The 17,425-nt window shown below is 48.0% G+C and overlaps 1 protein-coding gene across 1 annotated transcript in view; it reads right to left on the bottom strand.

Annotated features, from left to right (window-relative positions):
* LOC119453673 (probable G-protein coupled receptor Mth-like 11) overlaps positions 1–17,425 on the bottom strand; it is a 45,610-nt gene that overhangs the window by 7,172 nt on the left and 21,013 nt on the right. Inside the window, 4 exon segments of the mRNA XM_037715721.2 lie at positions 2,523–2,759; positions 6,004–7,290; positions 9,954–10,121; positions 10,124–10,883. Coding sequence (XP_037571649.2) covers positions 2,523–2,759; positions 6,004–7,290; positions 9,954–10,121; positions 10,124–10,573 — 2,142 coding nt within the window. The 5' untranslated portion in view covers positions 10,574–10,883.

The following is a 17,425-nucleotide window of genomic DNA, read 5'->3' as shown; positions in this document are numbered from 1 at the left end:
CGTTATAACATCGCAGGGGCTAAGACCTAATTTCCGGCAGTGTTTTGCTCTGCCGCCCGCCTCTCGAGCCTTTCTGAATCTGATTTCGGGACATCTCGGCGTCCGGAGAAGTCAGAGCGGGACAAAACACCGTACCACACGTAAGCCGCGGGACAGCGGCGATAAAAGCGGGGAGTCTGGTGTGGTTATGTTGGCCCTGCCTACACACAAGTGGCTTGAATTTTTATCTGACTTCTGCTAGCTACCTAGAGCATAATGGCAATAATGATGCGGCTAAGCTGCATTGGACGTTTTTACATCGAAGCTGTTAAGGGCTAGTTCCCCCATGATCGTGTCCGCGTGTAGAAAAAAAAACACTAATCAGCATTTCGGCCCATAATAATCATAATCAGCATTTCGGCTCCATGTGCGTGGCAGATTCCCGCCAGTTGTGCCTTAGCACAGGTGTCAAAACGGATGACTAACATAACTGATAGGTCATGCCATTAATAACATCACATGCTCGTCAGTTACGTCACGATTAGCGATAATAAGATCACGTGTGGCGCATACCCGCATTGGCTATGCGGGTATGAGCCATGGACAAGAAAGAAGGAAGGAAAGAAAGAAATCACATGTGGCTCATAACCGCGTTGGATATGCGGGTATGAGCCATGGACAAGAAAGAAGGAAGGAAAGAAAGAAATCACATGTGGCTCATAACCGCGTTGGATATGTGGGTATGAGCCATGGACAAGAAAGAAGGAAGGAAAGAAAGAAATCACATGTGGCTCATAACCGCGTTGGATATGCGGGTATGAGCCATGGACAAGAAAGAAGGAAGGAAAGCAAGAAATCACATGTGGCTCATAACCGCGTTGGATATGCGGGTATGAGCCATGGACAAGAAAGAAGGAAGGAAAGCAAGAAATCACATGTGGCTCATAACCGCGTTGGATATGCGGGTATGAGCCATGGACAAGAAAGAAGGAAGGAAAGAAAGAAATCACATGTGGCTCATAACCGCGTTGGATATGTGGGTATGAGCCGCTGAGAGCAGGAGCGGGAGAGATCTCACCGGATCCTGACGCTGCCGTCCAATGTGCCGCGGCTTTGAAAAACGCTGTGGCTCATGCTAGTCTATGATGATGGGGCGGACTTGGCGCAGCAAACGCACTACGTGGCCATCGCGCCGGGCCAAAACAGGATGCCGGTGTCCTTGCTCTTTGACAAGCATGCCGAAGACGCTCAATATAATCAATAATGACAATATCTACACTATGGCAACATTCACTACAGCAGACCCACCATAGTCACAGCTTCGCTGGCTTCCATCTTCACAGTAGCGGAAGGGCTCTGAATTTTTCTTAATTAATAGAAACTTTAATAGAAACTTTATTGTAATGGAAAAGATATTAAGGAGGAGTGGTCGGAGCCTCTGAGTCCAGGGCCCCACTGGCCTCTGCCGCCTGCCTGACCTGGCTAATTAAAGACTTTTGTCTTGCCAGGTCGGAGCGGGCGAGCTGTGCCTCATGCAATTAGTTTTCGATATCTGTTTTGTCTGTGCCTCGGTTGATGTATACTGTAAAAACTAGTGTGATTAGTGTAATGATTACTCTAAAAATTCCTAAAGATGCCCGCGAATACATGCAAAACTGCCGCGCGATGGCCACCCAAAGCAGTTTGCGTGTATTCGCGGGCATATTTCACACTCGGAAAACCACTTTTATGTAGCGTGTTTTGAGCAACATAAAGCTGTATCGGGAGTTTCTCATGTTGCTTTACATTCTTCTCATTGACACTTTTCATCTATCATAATTGAGAAGTTGATTAATTAATTAGGACTAATAATGTAATTAGGTGGAATGCAAAAATAATCTGAGTATCTCCAAGCGACGCCAAACAACATTACCTTGGTTCTATCCAGGTGCGTGGCATTTGCATATTTTTTGAGTTTGGCTAAAGTTAAGTGAAACACCCTGTGCATATAGTGCTACAGACGGCGGTTTCACTTCGCTTCTCCAAGAGGCAGGACGTGTGTCGAGTGAGCTCTTGCACAACACCTTGTAATGCAGTGAGCACGGTTCAAATCATGGATCCGGGACCTCAGAGTAGTGCGACGTAATTGCTCACGCATTTTTCTCGCATTTGCCGCTAAATCGCCACTGAATTTTATCAGAGCACGATTTATTTATTCGTACATATATTTTGGATTCATTGCATATACGGACACACTCGGTTAGCAGCGTCACCAACTTTATAGAACGAATTATTTGCGCCAACTAAAAGTTTGGTATCCATTACGTGAACATATCATGATTACACTGTATAAGACATTCGCGCAGACACTCCTCCCAGCTACAGTAGAGAGCTTGTTCACAGCTTCCCTACACAACAAAGTATGCGAAAGTTCAACAAAAAGTGGATATATTCAGTAATTACGGAATATTTAGTACGTTTCGCTATGTTCTCGCATTTCCTTTTTTCTTTGGCTTCAGCGTTAGTTTTTTTTTTTTTTTACACGATCTAAGGTAGGTGCTTACCATACGCAGAACGCTCCTCTTGAAGGTGAAGGCGAGGAATATGAATGCTCCCTGGAGGCTGCACAGCACGATGAACGGGTACCACAGTGCTTGCACACCGGTCAAGGCAGCCGCGAAGCCAAACACCCACGTGAGCCCGAACACCACGGCCAGCTTGACGTAGAGCGCCAGACGACCCCGCTCCATGCTGGCGCCGCTGCCCCCTCCACTGGACACGGATCGTCGGGCTACCTTCGTCTGTGAGACAGCGTTAGGACATGCATAACGTGCTCGCGCTTTTATTGCGACTTTCTTCTCGCCATTGTAAGCCAGATCTCTTCGCAGCGAAACAGCACTCACTCGTATTAGAACGCGTCAATTGAAAGAACTGGCGCGATATGTTTGCGTGTCCCCTGAATTAACCCTTACTTGGCCCGATAATTCTCTCCTGTTTCTTGAGGATCAAGAATCTTTACCATTGCACTGTTGTTGCCCGCGTTTACACCATTCTGTGCAGAGGACGCAATTGGACGCTATGGTATTTTTCGAGGCTACAAGCTCAGCGACCGTCTGTGGGCTGCGCCGCGCGCAATCCTGTTTAACTGCAGTGGACCATCAAATCTTATGTATACCCACACTATTGCCGCTCTGCCTTGCGCAGGGAAGCAAACGAGGCGCCACTTTGGCCGGACACTTTATTTGCCTATCGCAAATATGAAAACTATATAATAAAGACTTGGTAAAAAATGCAGCAGATCCCAGTAGGAGTATAAACAGCGAAGCTTTGTGTGAGTGCATAAAGAGTCGAAACACGCACGCACCGCACGCACGCACGCACGCACAGACACACACACACAAGCTCGGGCACACACAAATTATACCAAGCCTTTTTGTTAAGTGTAGTTGCTGAATAGTAGCGGGAGTACGACGGTCGCCTTGAAAGCATCCTGGTGTCAGGCGCAGCATGCACGCGCATGCGCACGTAGCGCAGTGGGAATCCATTCGATCCGCAAAAAGCGTTTACTTCCTCATTACCGTGCAACCGTGGTTGCGTGAAGGCGAGCTTCTGGTTCTTTTTTTTTTCTTACCTCTGCGCCCGCGCTGCCACGTATGCGCGGTGGCGAGTGCCATCTGGTGGGGTTGCAAGGAACGTATCAGCGCGCGCGGTGCGCGTACTCCGCTGTTATTGGTGGGTCTATCCGGTAAGGAAACAGCCATGCCACAGCCACAATCACGAAACCCGGCGAGGTTCGCAAAGAAAAGCTTCTGTTTTAAAAGATCTTCGCAACTACGCACAGAATACGCTTTATGCAAATTCAAGCGAAGCTTAACGTAACTGAGCTTTTTAGCCAGTATACATACGCGTATCTCACAGCCAAGTATTTCTCCGCATTTAGTAAGCCCAAACGCACCTATGGCGAAATATAGCCTACTTGAGAAGCACCAGTGCTAAGTAGACGAAAACGAAGAAAAGAATACACCAACAGAAGCGCTGACTTTAGTTAAAAGGTTGATTTGACACCGACATGAATATATACAGAAGCGCCAACCTGACTACGATAAAGAGCCGTGCGCATGCGCGGCTCTTTATCGAACCAACCATGTGCAAAGAACCAACCGTGTGCAACAAAATTGTCGATTTCGCGTCGTTTTCAAATAAACGTTTGCTTGAGAGTCAGCGCTTGTGATTATGATGATGGTCACTTTGGCTCGTACTCACACTGGGGCATTGGCCAAGAATCGCTGTCTGAACTTTTAAGTAATGTCTTTAAGATTTACATATGCAATTAAAAAAGGGGAAACAATATGGAAAAAGAGAAAACAAATCAATATGAAAGTAATCATTTAAAAATATATTGGTTTAGCTGATCGCATGAAAGCACAAACGGCATCAAGGACTCCCTGGGGCTGAAGCCGAGAACTGATGCACCGAACGTTAGTATTATTTCTGATGTAAGATTAGCCTTAATTTAGCAAGTTGAATTTCTAGAAGCCTTTTTCTTAATACTGTATAGCGGCGACATATAAAAAATAGTGATCTAGCGATTCTGTTTCCTGGCAGACTTGACACAGGGGCGATATCGCCAGACCAGTCCTGTGTAAATATAGATTGAAGGGGGGGGGGGGGGTTAGGCGGCAGCGCAATCTGGTTATCACCACTTCTTATTGTCTTGATTGACACCACTGGATTTTCCACGGAAACTTTGGATGCTGATATTGAGCCCATGTTATTGATTCAATGGCATCTCTACGGATTGAATATTTTCGGTATCTAATCGCTGTTATGTGCCCAACTACTGGAAGAACCGATATTATTGATCCACTCAGGGATACTCGCGCTAATGAATCTGCTATTTTGTTTAAATTTGTGATTTTTGTGTTGTGATTCTCTTTTCTTCGTCCTCCACTAGTTAGCGCTGCTGCTTGTCGAGCATCAACTTCCACAATGGCGTCCAAGACTCGCAACTGCTGAAATATAGTCCTATAATAGCTTTTTCTGTCTAACTAGCAGTGTTTTTCGTAGCTATACGCCTTCGTCTTCTGTTACACCAGCTGCGGACGTACACTCGGGAGGACAGTAGAATCACCAGAACCGGCGTTGTTCCACCGCCTAAGATAGTCGCGAAGGCGCGCAGATAACCTTCTGACCGTCTTCGTCTTCCTTGGTGCCCGTATGTGTATCACAGTACAGCACTTCTACATATTATGGCGCACCACGCGCATGAACACGTGGACATGTATTGATTGCCTGTGCGGCCCTAAATATCTATGGACTTCGACCAAACTTCTTCATACTGTCTAATAGTAGCAGTATCAAGTTAGATAATTTTATGATTCTGGAATAATTTGTGTCTCTTGCTCTATACGAACGTTTAGGGCTATGTCGTTCATAATAAAGAGCCGGAAACATTACCATTGAAATTCATTCCCGTTCTCGGGGCGCCTGCTGCTGGCAATAGTGCTCGGAAAGCCTTAAGCGCCATGACACTGATGGTCAATTGGCCGCGTACTTATTTGCAGGTATCGGAGCTTAGTGTTAAAATTCAAAGAGTAATATCGGCACCGACGGATATTCGCGACGGATGACACAGTTGCTTTCTATAGAAACACTAGCATACCTTTAAAATTCTCACAGGAACGTGCCGTACCACAAATCTTCTTTCTGGGGTTTTGCGTGGCAAAACCAGTTCTGATTATGAGGCACGCCCTAGTGTAGGGCTCTGGATTAATTTTGACCAGCTGGGGTTCCTTAACGTACGCTACAACGCAAGCACACGGGCGTTCTTGCGTTTCGCCTCCATCGCAATGCGGCCGACGCGGCCGGGATTCGATCCCGCGACCTCGTGCTCAGCAGCGCAACGCCTTAGCCAACTGAGCCACCGCGGCAGCTCCCATGCCACAAATCTTGTAGGATGTATTCTAACCTGCTAAAAGCTGCCCTCTAGCGTGAACTGCCTACAAACAGCAACATGTGCCAACGCAGCATGAATCATTTGCTTACCTGTTCAGTGGTGAGGTGAATACTACGCGCCGTGAGGAGGAAGAATGCAGTGTTGGCCAGAAGCAGCAGGAGCACGGGCGCGCCAAAGAATGCGATCAGGCTGAGCGGTCGATTGATCCAGCAGTACGGCGTGCCGTACGAAGGGCTCCACGCGGACTCCGGCTCGAGATACTGGAGCGTCGACGCCGCGGCCACGAGTACCGCCGGAGCGAGCCACGCGTACGCCGAGTACGACAGGAACGCGCTGGCGGCGCGCGAACTGCCGCTCACTCCCCTGCGGAACGTTCGTTGCACGTCCATCGCCATCACGTTCATCCAGAAGAACGCCGCTAGGTGAGCGGCGTGGGACACCACGGCGAACGTGCTGCACAGCGCCGAGCCTGACTCGAAGAACATTCCGCCGGCCACGAAGCTGCCTTGGGCCACGAGCACAGATAACGCGAGGCACAGCACCAGCCGCGAAGGACCGGTTCGAAGCTTGGAAACCAGCGCGTACGCCGCCACGTGAAGCACCAGACACAGCACAGAAATTAGGAGCAGCACGGTGGACAGGACGTTCTCGAAGCCCTCCGGCCTCAGCGCCGCTTGCGGAGGAGGCATGCAGGCCATCACGGCGTCTGGTCCATCCATGTGCCAGCGGTCGGGCCTGAGCTCCACCTCGGAGTCTGGACTCGGTAGCAGAGTCGAGTCTTCTCGCACTGCGACTTGGTCGCGACGGAGCCGAGTCCACTGGCAGTCGTCGCGACGGACGCACACGTCGGCTGGGCAGGCCGACCGCACGCACCGGTTTGCCACCGGTTCGTGAATCTCGTCGCGACCGCAGACGTTTTTGGTCGGTGCGGCCGATATAACGGACGCCTGCCAATTGCTGAAGTCCATGACCACGGCGTAGGATGTGCCCGAATATTCGGGAGCTCTCGCCGGAGGCCCTAGCAGTGCTTTTAGGCTGCAGCTCAGTTTATTTAGATTGCGTTTATTGCAGATGGCGCAGTGCAGGTTTTTGTAGACGCGCATGTTAACGCTGTCCTCCAGCAGACTCGTGTAGCTGTGGCACTTTTGTCTTACTTCCGCATTGTCGTAGCTGTCGGGGCACGTCTTCACCAGAGAAGTCTGCGTGCACGGCGATACCTTGAGCTCGCGGATTATGTATTCGTCCGTTTTGTTGACTAATTCCTTGATCGCCATTTTGCAGCTGGCGCTTTTGTGGTCGACGCCGCCCCACCGGACGGTCATCTTGCGCGATTGGTATTGATAACCTGTTACAGTTGCAGTACCGTTGTCAAGCGCCTGCGAAAAATGAAACAACATTCGCTTATGAGCTTGTAGGTTGTCTTAAATGCGAAGCATTTCTTGGCGAACATTTGCCGCTTTGATAGTATCTATCTATCTATCTATCTATCTATCTATCTATCTATCTATCTATCTATCTATCTATCTATCTATCTATCTATCTATCTAGCCGCCTACATGTTTGTGCTCTCATGGTCGTTTCGTTAAATTGGTAGGTACCAAGATTGGCATAATATGACAAGAGTGTATGACAAACATAAATGATAGGTCATGATATGCGTGTCATGTAGGTCATGACAATGACCCAGCGAAAAAGATTAACACTCAAAAACCACTGGAATGGGTTCGGACGTGGGCACTAAGTGAAGGAAACACTAAAGGATGATGGTAGAAGTCATAGTCATGAGCATCACTAAGGCTGTCGCCTGAAGGTTTCTTAGGCGCAGCTAAAGGGACGCTTGTGGACTCATGACAAGAATGTCATGTCATGCGTGTCATGTACGTCATGAAAGTGTCGCCTATGTCTTGGTGTTCTCATGGTCGTTTCATTAACTTGGTAGGCTCCCTGCACACGGCTTCGCATAACATAGATTTTTCACTACGCTTTGCATGATTCTTCAAAAATAGTGTAAAGTTACGCATTCTTTGAAGGGCTCCTCACCAGGCTCCGTCTAGAGAGCGTCTTGCCGCGATAACTTTTCAAGATGGTTCATTATGAGAGTAATTAGCAGACATTGTATTCTCACGTTGCAATGCTACCAGGGGGTGAACTTCACGACCAATTATGTACTCTCTCCTTCCCACTATACTGGTGTCCGCAAGCGACATTCCTTCCTTGCCTACGTCGCGAGCGCACGCCTCTTTGTCTTACTTCATCCCCTCCTCCCTTTGCTGCGTCGCGCACTACCAGTGGTTGTATTGCGCGTTCCACATTTGACCATTTACAGTGGTCACGTGCCATAATCGATGACGTGGTAGGCAGTGCGTCTTACGTAGAGGCATATGTGCATGCGACTTTGACTGTCTGGCTGCTTGCCCATCTCCCTGAAAAGGAAGGGCGCGCGGGCGTGTGCTGAAAATTGCAGCTGTTTTCGCGCCGTGCAGCCGTATGATATTTTGCAACATGGTCGCCACTTCGGGGTTGTTAACCGGTCCCGAATTTGGAGGGATGATCTCGACTTTTGAGCTAATGTCCCGAGTCCTGACTTGACGCGGTGTTCCAACTGTGTCCGAACGTTCCGACTGTCTTTTATTGCGCTAGCATTCTAAAGGTATTTCACGCACTTTCCGGGCGCCAACTCTCTATCTACGTATGTACGTTCGTACCTAACCGCTTTCCCGCCTACCTGGGTAGTCTGTGATCGAATGGGTAGCCCATCGGGCTGCTGTGCTGAGGGTAATGGGTTCCAAACCAACCAACCGTCGGACCAACTTGGGTCACTGAGTATGTCGCACGCAGTGCATATGTGCCGCGCTTCAACGAACCTCGTTCACGCAAACATTGTTGCCGCATGACGCGTTTCTCGGCGTTCGCACACACCGACGCGCCGTGCATTTCGGAGGCCACGCACAGGCTTCGCGGCGGCGGTGCTAGATGGCGCCGAGTGTTCCTAAGGATGCACTATAGATGAATTCCGCAGCAGTACACGCCTGACAGATAACTCGTTTCAGCGGTGGCAATGCGTTGCGTCGCTATGTCGATTCAATGCTAAACGCTTTACCATCCACAGTCAACGTGAGATGGGTTCCAACGAGCGTTTTTCGACTGAATAAGCACAAATAGACAATATTTTCTTTTTATAATGCCTGCCAGCTCGCTTGCACGTTCTTCTCGTAAGCGTAACGGTGGTTTCGTTTATGTCGTGGCTCTAGTTCTGTTGCAGGCACTAACCGTTCACAGCACCTCTATCTTTATTGGTAGCCATGTTAGCCTGGCATGACCTTGTTGTAAATTGCGACACGGTATAGGACTGATAGAACTTTTCCATTTTTTTGCGGCTACAGACTGGCGGCTCCTGCCACTGACTGGGCCGATCATTACCACCTTCCCCGGCCCCCAACCCCGCTCCCTCTACCCACGTCCCTGTGTCCCGACTTCGTCCAGTGCAGGGTTGGCAACCCTATCGCCACCTCGCGATCTGCGCGCCACGCTTGTCTGTTTCCAGTGCCGAAACCTGCTGAGAGGCCGTCTGATATTTCATACAAATACGTAAGGAAGTGATGCGTTTGGCTTTGAATTTCCTAGGGCTGTGTGAATGCTATTTAATGTATTCTCAAGGTATGAAGGGGGCCTCGTTGCGCTCTAAATTATCGCCCATCTTACCAAGCCTTCCGTCGGGTGCTAGTGCGAGATGGGTTCTCGCAAAACTTGCGTTTTCTTCATAGACAATTGTTAAGCATGTTGACTGCGACATCGCTTACTGTTTTTATCTACTAAAATGCGCCAGAGGCTCGCTTACGAATGAAAACAACACTTTATATAATCTACACAACTTCAGACTTGGCAGTGTAGGAACACCAGGGTTGCAATGTGAGATTGTTGGTAAAACATCTTGAATAGGTTTAGCGCATTCAAGTAAGACCACCTGTTCAAGTAAGAACACCATCACGTAATAATAGATACCCATGACGTACCAATTGCGCTTCAGAACAGCGCTCACCTCAGATGCTTCTTTGGGAGTGCACTCGACGACCAGCGTCCAGCTACGCAGGTCTCTGGTGTCGCCGTTGCACGAGGCGCAGTACACGTTCCTGTACAGGGTCCCGGACTGGCGGCTCAGCACGGGCAGATCGTCCAGGTACGTGAGGTTGAAGCGGCGCTGGTTCCGCTCTCGCATCGAGCCTTGGTCTCCTCGTCCCTCTCGTCGGCGGGCGACCACGCTTCGGGACAGCGGACGACGGCCATCAGTTCCCGGTAGGAAACCGCGGGAACGCAGGCCATCCTCGGCCTGGCCACCTCCCCGAGAAAGCGGTCGGCGCAGCAGTCGCCCGTCTGCGAGCACTCCTGGCGGGACCGACACGCGCACATCATCGGCTTATGGACCGCGTCGCAGCGGTCGGTGCATTCGGTTCCGTTCAGTCCAGCCGCGACCCGCTCGGCGAGAAGGACATCCGGCGTGATCGCATACGACGACGGCTCCGTGGCGAGCAGGTGCGCTTCAGCGGACGCGAGGACAAAGTAAGCGAGAAGGCTGCGAACCACCACGACGGTTGCTGTCGCCGTCGCCGTGGCGAGTCCTACGCGAAAGCCTCGGAAGGTGGTGGTGATGGTAGCCACCATGGCTGCGGCGGTTGCAGCTCCGGGCGGCAGCGGTTCGGAACCGGCGCGGCGGCGGTTCGGAGTTTCCTCTTTTACGGTGGCACGCCGCTGCTGGCAGCGTTGCGGCCTCCGCTGTGGTCGTTTGTTTATCTTGCTCCCGTTGCTTCTGCTGTCGGACGATTGCACCGGCGGCCGTGCCGGGGTCCATATGGTTCCGCGTAATCGCCATCGGCGCCTACGGTCGGGGCAATAGTGGTGGTGGTGAGTGGCCTTCCGAGAGGAGGTTTCATTGGAGTCCCGGCCTGTTTCACGTTGCTGGTTCTGGCGAGGCCTGCGAAGAAAAAGTGGCGGGGAAGGGAGACTGTAATAATAAGCCCGATGACGGGGCAATTGAAGACTCATCGCCCCCTTGCGTAGTAGGCGGTGGTGGGATGTGTATTTGGCCGCGATCTTTTTTTTTTCTCTACGCGAGGCGATGGCGAGAATTGCTGGCGTCAGCTGTCGTAAAAGGCAGCTGGCGGGCAGCGCGCGGCGTATCTCGGAATAACACAATGCGTGCGTCTCAAGTTGGATCGTAAAACGGGATGGGAAGTTGCCGACGTCGATGCCAGTTGTAAATGCAAAGGAAAAAAAAAAGTAAAGTAAAAAAAAAACAATGGAGACGTGGGTTACTTTATAAACTATCGCTGCTCTCTGCCCCATCGATGCTGTGAATTGCGTTCTAGGCTATCGCAATATTCGGCGTATTGGAGCAAATATCAGATTTGAGCGCATAGGGGTGGTACCGATCGAGTAAGAATCCTTAGGTTATCGCGGCGCTTTGTTTATTATGTGTATGTCGGAAATTCAAAAATAAAATGCAATATCTTACTGCAAAAGCTAGCTGTCTTAATACCCGAAGAAAAAGTATTTTGCCACTATGGCGTACCGCGCCATCAGCGCACGGTATTGTTCCCGTCAGCGGTTATTCTAACGAATGTCTTAGTGTTCTTTAAAGTTGCTATTTATTGCTTTTGTCGCTAGATTTATCAATTTTTTTCTGTGTTTGTTGACCTTATTTTTTCTATTTAGCTACCAGGTACTTTTTAACCCCTTAAGGTTCATGGGACATATGTGTCCCCGAATTTTAACCATGTCTCGATAAATACGTTTTGCCTCTAGAAACCTGCTGAGGGCAATTTATTGTACTAAACAGACTCCATTAACGAAATATATAATTTGGGTTGACAAATATATGACAAAACACTGACGAGGCGGGGGTGGAGTTGCACCACAAAGGTGTGCTTCACCGCCGCCGTATTAAGTACATGTTTTTGTAGATTTTTCTAACCAATAAAGGAATAGAAGGTGTGGAATATAAAGTGTCGTTATCAAGGGTTTGTAACAAACCAAGCTATTTGATATTAAACGAGTATAAACTACTCTTTAGCGATAAAGAAGTGTTGGGACATATGTGTCCCAGTGTACCGTGACGGAATTCTGGATGCCGTTTGGTGGCGTTCGCTTGAGGGCGGCACTTCATGGTCCAATAGCTGCTTGAAATAAATAAACTCGTATACGTTGTGCCTTTACGTGTAGCCTGGTTTATTTTAGATACAAGCTTTTATTTTCCGGAATTATGGCAGAAAAAAAAACAATGGGAATTCCTAATATCGGAAGAAAACATTCTCTAAGATTTTGTTTCATGACAACGATGATGAGTGTGTTTTACACCTTGACGAAGAATATGATGACAACGTTATTGTAGCATCGACGCAAAAAACCCTAAAACGCCATAACATTCAAAGCCACTGATAAAGCGAATAAGGTAAGGTCAGCAAAACATCCTGCATTTATTCCTCCCAAAATTACGTGTTCCGTCAAAGGGTCGTTGAATAGAAGAGGACGTGCAAAACGGCGAGTCACAGCTGATTCCGGCGTGAAACGAGGGGAAATAAAGTGTATTCAACCGTGCAAGCAACCAGCGGTTCTTATCAAACGAAAAATATTTTCGGTTATGTAGTTGGAGAGCTTCGTAAAAAATGCTTGTGAAACAAAGCACTCGTTATGCTGAGAAAAATGCGAACGGCAGAAAAAACTAAGACCTTTCAAGTTGTCATCCTTTTGATGAGCCAATCACGTCCTGCCACCTCATAGAAGGTAACCTACGATGTGGACCGTAAGTCAAAAATTATATACTACCTCCGAGTGTTCTAGGAATTCCGGGAAATTGTAGTAAGGTCGCGTACATTATGTACGTCAAACGACAAGCTTACAAGCCCACTATGCCCGCTCTAACCTCCCTGCAGTTCTGCCAAGCAGTCGCATGGATTCTTCGGGGAATTTTTTGAGCCGAGATCGAAGCACAAGTCTTGAGAAGATATGCAAGCGCATAATAATGTGTGCAAAGCAACACACTCCTGCACACTAAATTACAAAAGCTCCCGCTCGAAAAAGGTGCACGTGTTGCTGCAAATGAACGCTTGAAATCCCCACATTTCCATGCCGCAGCATTTGCAATTTCACTTGAGCTTTGCTACCGCAAGGAATTGCTTCATGCAGTCTTATGGTGGAAGCAGCTAAGACGCCCACGTAATTGTTCGGTTCCCTTAAGGTACATAGGGACATATGTGCCATAGTGTAACTTATAAGCTATCAGAAATTGACTTTTGAAAAGCGTTTAAATGTTGTTTGCAAGTCCAAAATAAAGAAAAAAATACAATCCATCGATAATTTCGCGGCTTACTGGCTTATGTACCTGAGGGGGTTAAGCAACGTGACACACGAATTTGGCGATATTTTGGAGGCTTCGAATTGTGAAACTTGCTTAGAGAACGGGTTTCCAGAATGCCACTTGTTCTAAATCTCGGTATAGGCGGCCGGCATTGGCTCTACGGCCTGTGGGTTGTGTGAAAACGATAACGCGACGGTCGATCTTACTCAAGCGGATCATGCGCTGCTCGCTGAGGGTAAATGAATTGACAGTATGCGCACAAAATGAGCGATTTTTTAAAAATTATTACTGCGGTAATATTAGGAGTCATACTACCGCATTGTCATGCATTGGCGTTCCAGTTAACTTTGTGCTTCAATGCATAAAGCGACGTTTTGTTAAGCAACTAACTGGAACGCCAATGCATTTCTCCGCAAAGTTCGGGAATTAATATCTCAAAACCGGTGTCATCCCGAGAATTCGTTCGAAGTGAATCAGTCTTACGCACTCCATGGCTACAATTTGTAAATTGCAATATGGGCTATCCGGTAATTAGTTAAAAACTTAATGAGTGAATACTTGTTAATTTTTCGATTATGCATTTCAATTTCATGTGCAAGTAATGTCCGCCTCTTCGACTAGACCAGCTCATTAACTAGAATTCTGCTATCTGCCACAGGCAACCTTTAAGGATTTTTGAAAGTGTTCGCTGAAACACCCTATATATATATATATATATATATATATATATATATATATATATATATATACGCCATCGTATCTTGCAATTTACTCTGCGAAGAGGCAGGACGTGTGTCGAGTGAGCTCCTGATCAACATTGTGCAATGTGGTGCACGCGGTTTAAATCAAGCATCCGGGACCTCAGCGACGTGCGGCGCCATGCTACCGCATTTCTCTCGCATTTAACGCTGATTCGCCTCCGAATTTTCTTTTACCGACACTATGGCTCTTAGCACTGCAGATGCTACAGTTTCACTAAACACGTTCAATCTCTGGCAGTTCACAAAAGCACCAGTAAATTCAATTAATAAAACTGATTGCAGTATATCTTGTGAAAATGTCTGGAACGTGACCAATAACACATATAACCTGTACATTTTTCCCCCTGCAAACGTCCTTAGCTTGATGTAACAAAGGCTTGCATATCGCAGCGGCTCGGCTTGGCTTGGTTCACCCGAAGTTCATGCGAATTTGAACGGGCACCGCTTTCGGTATTCACGCCTTTCGGACAAATCGACACTGCAAGGAGCTTTCACTTGGATTGCAGGAATTGACATGCGTAAACGTCACGTAACTGACATTGCCATGTTATCATGACCAAGCGATTGAGTTCTTTCACGGGCGCCGAAGACTAGAAAACTTACCGGCATAACCTAGAACAAGCGCATTTGCCTGCTAGGATACCAGCTTACCCGTGTTGTTTTCAGCTGTGATGGATTCAACACCTTACGACTTTCAGTTATAGATAACGATAGCTGCCAATGCGCTTTGGCTAAGCATATTAGTAAAGTAAGTGCCCCCTATATCATGTTCATAAATTCACTGCTTTACGCCATGCTAGCTTATATTAGTTCTACAAAGCAGCTACATTTTTTATTGCGATAGCAATTATATGGACACTCCAAAGGGGATTTCTGCCGTCGGCGTCGCCGTTGCCGTGAGGCTCTGTATGACGTCAACGGCGACTAAATCGTCGCCGCGCTCCGGACGCTGTATGTGCGAGTGAAAGGGAGCGAGGGACGCGCGCTTTCACGGCGAGCGAACGCACGTCGGAGAGCAAACGCGCGTTCTGCGCCGTGCTCCCTGAAGGGCTGCGTCTCTTTCCTCCGTTACAATCGCCATATATAGAGGGCAAACGCGACTTCTTCCGTCGCGTGAAAGGCCGTGGGGGGATGGGAGGGAGGGAGAGGAGGCGACGTTTAGCTGCGGCACCAAATGCGTATTTATATAAAAACGTTGCGACGCGAGAAGGTAGGTAAGATTTCCGACGCTGCTCGACGAGTGTCCCATGCTGATCTCGTCGAAAACCTCCGAGCCGCCCCCAGAGGCACTGGCAACAGTCACCAACGCCACGCGCGTTCGGTGCGAACGCAGATAAAACGCCGACGGCGTCGACAACAGTTCTGCGCGTTGCTGGTGCTGCTGCATGTCCAAGTTTATACAGCTGATAAAACTACTATCCGTACTCCGTATAGCTCTCTACTAATTTCCTATCGCAATTGATGCTTCGCCTTTTTTTAAAATTCACTCGGCAGTTTTAACGACAGCTCTTAACGACAATGCAAAGAAATGTAACGAAAATTTACTTCTTTGTATCAGTTTAGCGATATGCTAAAAATAAAACAATAAAAAAAACGTTGGTAACAGTGGTGTCAATTCTGTGCTGCTCACTGCAGAGTTCTAGTACACGATGCTCACTTATCTCTTCCGCAGCCGCTGTGTACATCTGAATAGCGCTCGTTATTGACATTTTCAATATCGCAGTGCAATTTTCAGCACAAACTCGTGCAGGGCATGGACTATACAAGCTTTCATCTCGAAATTTCTAGGGTTTCGTTTCATCATCAGCAGCAACATCAACAGCAGCCTATATTTATGTCCACTACAGGCCGAAGACCTCCCAGCGGTCTCGAATTGCCCCTGTCTTGGGCTAGGCGATCTCAAGTTCTGCCTGCAAATCAAATTTCATTTCCCCATCTAATTTTCTGCCGTCCTAAATCGACTGCGCTTCGCATCCGTTGGCACCCATTGTGCAACTCGAATGGTTCACCGCTTAGAAAGGAATCGATTAGTGCTTGAGACATGACAAATTGGTGACGACAGACACAGCCCTGAGCTTGCTGTGAACTGAACCATGAACTACCTTACTGTATGAGCAGCAGAGACAGCCAAACTGAATGACGTGTGTGTGTGTGTGAGCATGGCGTCCCCGACTCTGACGAAAAAAAAAAAAAAAGGCACGATTTCTTGGTGGGTGTGCTTAGAGGAACAAGGCACTCTAATTGAACGGCGACCATGCGCATATGATTGTTGCATCTCCTTCTTTATGTTCGTGTCTGATTTATGCGGCGTATTTCGTATGCTACAGGAAGTAAAAGGAAGTTGAAACGTCAGCGCCCGAGCGTATCGCCTACAGGTATTGACCTTCGTCAGTTCTCGCTGTTAAACGTTCACCACGATCCAGAACTAACTAGACCAGCCACTAGTCTTAATAAAGTGATCTGCGGTCACATGGCTCACGTGGTGAGGTCACGTGGTACTATCACTTTTCGGATGTGACACGCTTGTCCTCGCCTCGTGCTTAGGTGGTCTATACAAAATGCCGCTAATGCCGCTCAACGGGGTTCCGACAGATTTCGAAGAAGCTCAACCTGTCTTTGACAATTATTATCGATAGCTTAACCGCCATTTTTTTACTTAGTTTAATTTTGAGTAGCTGTTAAACCATTGATATTTAAGTTTCTTGCCGATGTTTTCTTACTGCCATTCACCACTGGGTAGCGCAAGCTCCCGCTCGCTGCTTTAACTGCAGTCGCCGTGTTTAGCAGGACGGGGGAAAACACACACACACAGAAAAGTAACATCGAAATTCTGGTTACAAAATTATGGCATCAGCGAACTTTTCCGGCACATACGGAATAACAGTCCCGTCGTTTTACTCTGACACTGGCATATGAATTTTATTATTGGAACTTTACTGTCATATATAAAGCTTACATCGATCATATTCAATGTGCTCGTCTAAACCTATGTGATCTAAGGACCAGTGTTCCTCATTGTTTGTTTTGAAATAAAGAATTCTGGTCCATTCCGGTTCACCGAACTTGAATTCGGACGAGAGATGTTGCGGTTCACTTGTTGAACACATAGCAAAAGAGTGGCGTATTGCTGGATCCTCCAACATGCGATATATTTTCTCAAGCCTTACAGACTCGGGAAAATTATACACTTGCTTGTTTCCAGCAATACGAATCTACTTGAACGCTTTTCTTCAAGCGGACTGCTGTGACTCTTTGATACAATAAATAAGAATGATTTAGTAGTGTGTCGTTATCAACCAGAAGATTGTGTCATACCAGCCCTGGTGGCGCAGTGGCTATGGCGTCGCCTTACTAAGCCCAAGGATGCACGATCCAATCCCGGCCGCGACGGCCGCATTT

The sequence above is a fragment of the Dermacentor silvarum genome, chromosome 5, assembly GCF_013339745.2.
Source record: "Dermacentor silvarum isolate Dsil-2018 chromosome 5, BIME_Dsil_1.4, whole genome shotgun sequence".
NCBI classification, from domain to species: domain Eukaryota; kingdom Metazoa; phylum Arthropoda; class Arachnida; order Ixodida; family Ixodidae; genus Dermacentor; species Dermacentor silvarum.
This window is presented reverse-complemented; position numbering and strand designations above follow the sequence as displayed.